This window comes from Arachis duranensis, chromosome 5 (assembly GCF_000817695.3).
Source record: "Arachis duranensis cultivar V14167 chromosome 5, aradu.V14167.gnm2.J7QH, whole genome shotgun sequence".
NCBI classification, from domain to species: Eukaryota; Viridiplantae; Streptophyta; class Magnoliopsida; order Fabales; family Fabaceae; genus Arachis; species Arachis duranensis.
In genome coordinates, this window is record NC_029776.3 from 101,014,798 (window position 1) to 101,019,538 (window position 4,741).

The following is a 4,741-nucleotide window of genomic DNA, read 5'->3' on the forward strand; positions in this document are numbered from 1 at the left end:
ACACGCGTTTTCCTTTTTTTATTTTATAATTTTTATTATTAAAATAGGAATAGGGGTAGTTTAGGAATAAAACAATTTTTTTTTTTTGAAAAAGACGGTTTTAATACAATTAAAAAGGTTAAGGACGATTTTAATACGAAAATTACAAGAGGGACGATTTCGATTCTGGCACAAAACGTTAGGGACCAAAATCGTACTTACCCCATAAATTACTTATGGCTCATCATGGATCACACCAAATAGTCACAATACTCCATGAAATCACTATCCTAGCTCGAACTTTCAATTTAACGAAAAATTTAAGGAATTCTCACAACGAAATCTGGTTACATGAATTATACCAGTGTTACAGGAGCTTGGTCGGAGGGTAACAAGAACTATGCCAATGTTACATTACATTCTCAAAATTCTTCAATCTCACAATTTCCAACAATTCAATCACACCAGATCATTTGTGGCTCACCATAGATGACACCAAATAGTTAGAAAACTCTACAGTTGGTTCCCTGTAACCCGAGTGCACTTTGTATAACCGAGTTATCTTTTGACTTTTAAGCTTGAATTCCTAACGAACCCAGAATCCACACATGGATGATACTACTACAGGATTTTTAGCACCGACAATCATCCACGAGGGACCCCGGGAGGTCTAATGTAACTTTAATTGTTGGAGATGATGAGTTGGAGAAGGTTACAGAATGTACTGTAATAGTAATCCAATTCCTGCAACTTTTTATTCACGATCTTATAACTGTCCCACCATTCTTATAACCCAGCTTCCTTGCACTGGAATCCCTTGAATCTCTCGAGACTCCAAACTTCACTGCTGGGTGCATGATCGTGAAGTTGTCTTATCTTCTGGCATCGTGGATGAAATTCTCTAACCAAATACAGAATTTCATTTCATGAATAATTCTAGTCCAATTTCCTCGAGAAACTAATTTGTTATAGTAATTCTGCATTTGTTATGTAATTATGGTGCACATATTACATAAATTGTTAATTATGCTAGACATTCTCCGGGGTCTTCAATATCTCAATTCTCAACAATTCACCCACGCATGGTCATTGTGAGTTAGGACACATGACATCACAAAATTCTATCAAATCATGGTCAAGGCATAAATCTTTATTATTTGAATTGTTCAAGGAAGTTCTTCGAAGAAGATATAAGTTATGTTAGTTATGCTTGGAGTAGAAAACTTTAATCATCATGAATCAGTAATTTGTCCAGTATTAAAAGGATAAACTAGGGTTACAGATCCTTGGCCATCAGGTTACAAGAATTGAGCTAGGATTACACGACTATCTCTAACCTTGTAATTATCGAAACTATCAGCCACAGTAGATACCGTGTGACTCATTCTGGATGAGATGATGACAAGTGGTCACAACACAAGCTTTCAACATCCACCCCATGAATTTTGACTTCATGAAAAATTCAACAAATTTTCACATAAGGAAACATTCCTCAAGTGTGAAGTCAAACTAGCGGTATATTTATCAAAATGTTAAATGAATTGTTCCAGTTTTACAGGATATTTTCCAACTTGTTCGATTTCAATCTAACACAATTCAAACAGACTAGATCTCTTGTGCCTCGTCATGGATGACACTGATCAAACAAAAAGGGTTCGTGATATATACGTTGACTAAATACACTGTAACTAGCATCGAAGTTCATGAAATATTCAAAAGACAATGTTACTATACATGGTGACTCTATCATCATAACACTGCGAGTATAGCAGAGAGCACAAGATGAAACAACTTTGCTTATACCTCCTGGGAGGGGGTTTTTCCTTAGTCGAAGACACCAAACTCAGCGAGTTGGGATCTAACTTCCGTCTGATGTTACTTTGTCTCGCCCTATTCTTTATGTAGGCGGCTATCCCCAACTGGTTGACATGCACTTTAAGGGGGACTTAAATGAATATTCCTTTTGAATAGGCCACATGAAAGTACTCCTCCACATGCCCAAGGAGTACATCCTGGCTAGTGTTCAACCCACTCAGACGGTAGGATAGGAGGAGATCTTTTTGGAAAGTCAGAACTTGCTCTTGGAAAAATGGGAGATGAAAACTTAAAAAAGCACAACGTTGTAGTTGAGTTTGAGGTTCGTCACCAAAATTCGACATCAACAACAGTTCTAATAATGATGAAGCTCAACAAAACGACGGTGTCCTAACCTAGTTGTAACCCAGCAATAAGGTTTCAGGCGACCAGTGCTGAAGGTACTTGTACACAAAAGCTCTGCAGTCATCACTGAATAATAAGTACACAAGGGTAAGCATCATCTAGGCCTCCTCTTTGTACCACCAAAAATGGTCAGATTATACAAACTACCTACAAAAAACATGTGCGACAAAATGTATTGGATCACCTGTTGTGTTGCCTTGGTACAGGGGTATAAATGCAGTGAAATCCAGAATCGATAGGAACGTGGCCAGGGTCTACCAAAGAGATCTGTTCCTGCCTCCTCGACAGCACGTCGTCAAGCACAATCGTAACACAAATAGAGATTAACCTAACAAGTGTTGTAGTTGACAAAGTTCAAATATCGTACTCACCACCAGGGAGTCTAGTTGCTTCCTTTAAAAAGTCAGGCACCTTCGGCGTATGGAGTCAAGCACGTAGACTATTTTATTCTTGCGATCAAGTGCATAAGCCCACCAATGCTCGTTCCACAAAAAGGGTCCCATAATCTACCAACAAATACTCATTACACGATCCATACAAAAGTAGTGTAACAATGCATGAAACGACGGAAATTTTGGTGCTTTTACCAGATTTTTGTTCGCTATCCGAATGTGCCTGAAGTAAGAATGGTCTTTCAGTCCCTGAAGCGGTCAGTACTTCCCTGACTAATAATGTCTAAGATCAGACAACTAAACACCCAAATTTTTTAAGTCAAATATCGAAATTAATGATATGAATAAATAATTAGAACAATGCAGTTTCGGGCAACGATTACCATCATGTATGGGCTGAGGCAAACACATTCTTCCAATTGATCGTCCGCACCTTCGGCATTAAGAAACTCAATGACAAAATGCATAAGCTGACAATGCAGAAGACACTGTTACAGTGGGATGGCATGCAATAGCGAGACAAAACAAATTATTTAATGTCTAAGATCAGACAACTAAACACCCAAATTTTTTAAGTCAAATATCGAAATTAATGATATGAATAAATAATTAGAACAATGCAGTTTCGGGCAACGATTACCATCATGTATGGGCTGAGGCAAACACATTCTTCCAATTGATCGTCCGCACCTTCGGCATTAAGAAACTCAATGACAAAATGCATAAGCTGACAATGCAGAAGACACTGTTACAGTGGGATGGCATGCAATAGCGAGACAAAACAAATTATTTAAACAATACATACATGATTGCTTATCCAAAGTCCAAGTTTTGCACTTGTGGTATCTGTCCGAGCCAAGTGGTGGTCAAACCCAATCGCAATCACCCTAACAAAAGCAAGCAAAGACTCTTTAAGTAATGGGATCCCATCCGAATTAAGTTTTCCAACATATCTCCTATAGGTTTAATCATGATTAATGAAAATGCAAGAAATATAAACATACTTAGAATGTTCAAGCATCATGACTGACGAACCATCATCTGTGGTAACATAGTATAGATAAACCTTCTCTCTCAACTCATCTAGAAAACGATTCGGGGCCTCGTAGACAACCAACTCCTGTGACACGGGCGGCTCCCGTTGCAATGGGCGACAATCCTTGATCATCACTTGAATCACCAACTTTTTTATTAGCCATAGAAACGTCTGGTAGATCATCACCTTCTGAGCTAGATACAGAGCTTCTGTCATCGTCAGACGCAACATTCTTTCCACTGTCCTGAGCAGCCATTTTACCCTCCCTAGGACCGTTATCACTGTCCTCAGAATGATTGTTATTGTCATCATCTTCAGTCTCCTTATCACTCTTTTTGGGGTCCACATCGATTTTCTTCTGACCCTTACCCCTCATAACCTCAACATCCTTCATATGTGCATCGTCCTCCTTACCATCTTCGCTCACCTTGTTCTGGACAACAGGCCTCCTTGGCCAATTGAATCTCCTACTAACAACAGGGCCTCCAAACTTAGCATCCTCCTGCATCAGCCTGCTTATCTTCTCCTCAAAGATGCGATGCTCATCCTCGGCAAAATGACCGATCAGCTAAAACAAAAATAACCGCACACTTTAATACATACTTCATTCACCATAAATATGTACGGCAGAAGTAGTTTTTATCCTACCAGATTCTTTCACTTCGAGGGGACGAAGAAGACAGACTCAGCATCCTCACCAATGGGAAACAAGAATCCCTACAATCAACATACAACTACCATTTATCGACACTTTGTTTTATCCAGCCAACTTACTGGTAAAGGCAATTATGGACTTTTAATGGAGTGAAAGGAACTCAAGAATGCTCACCGTAAGAGCAACTTATCAGCATGTATCTGTTCTCTCATCAGCTTGTTCCAAAAAGATAGAAGTTGGAACTCAACTCCACCATTTGTTGCCCCGAAACTCTGCCCCTGCAAGCATAGAATCTGTTGCAAAATTTGCAACGAAAAAACACTTTTCAAAAACACGATTAACTGTTACTTCTGCATGAAGCGCCCAAAAAAGAACTACTTTACCTATCAGCATTCCACACAACGAAAAATGAATTGCTTTAAAAATTCTTCTAGTAAAATCAATCCAAAAGTCGAAGCA

The 4,741-nt window shown here is 38.9% G+C and overlaps 1 protein-coding gene across 11 annotated transcripts; it reads right to left on the minus strand.

Annotated features, from left to right (window-relative positions):
- Positions 1–1,478: 1,478 nt before the first annotated feature.
- On the minus strand, positions 1,479–4,741 carry LOC107491319 (uncharacterized). 11 transcript variants are annotated; one of them, XR_001592614.3, is made up of 10 exons: positions 4,666–4,741; positions 4,457–4,575; positions 4,276–4,344; positions 3,596–4,195; positions 3,397–3,478; positions 3,232–3,318; positions 2,975–3,061; positions 2,787–2,864; positions 2,384–2,705; positions 1,479–2,265 (listed from the first exon to the last, which is right to left on the minus strand). XR_001592614.3 is itself a non-coding variant. In XM_052261352.1 (9 exons), exons 3-7 carry the CDS (start codon positions 3,973–3,975, stop codon positions 2,865–2,867), a joined length of 660 nt encoding a protein of 219 aa, XP_052117312.1. In that variant the 5' UTR covers positions 3,976–4,195; positions 4,276–4,344; positions 4,457–4,645; the 3' UTR covers positions 1,479–2,472; positions 2,571–2,705; positions 2,787–2,864. The 11 variants fall into 11 exon arrangements, 3 of the variants coding, with proteins under 3 accessions (XP_052117312.1, XP_052117313.1, XP_052117311.1); XR_008009272.1 differs by lacking the exon at positions 4,666–4,741 and having other exon boundaries at positions 2,384–2,466; positions 2,571–2,705; positions 4,457–4,643; XR_002376195.2 differs by lacking the exon at positions 4,666–4,741 and having other exon boundaries at positions 1,479–2,253; positions 2,384–2,472; positions 2,571–2,705; positions 4,457–4,643.

Excerpts from the sequence above, each read along its gene's own strand:
- LOC107491319 (XM_052261352.1), bottom strand. The coding sequence starts at position 3,975 with ATGTGGACCCCAAAAAGAGTGATAAGGAGACTGAAGATGATGACAATA. Across the intron at positions 3,062-3,231 it reads GCCTCAGCCCATACATGATG|CTTATGCATTTTGTCATTGA; the intron begins GTAATCGTTGCC and ends CTGCATTGTCAG. Across the intron at positions 2,889-2,974 it reads GCCTCAGCCCATACATGATG|TTGTCTGATCTTAGACATTA; the intron begins GTAATCGTTGCC and ends TTGGGTGTTTAG.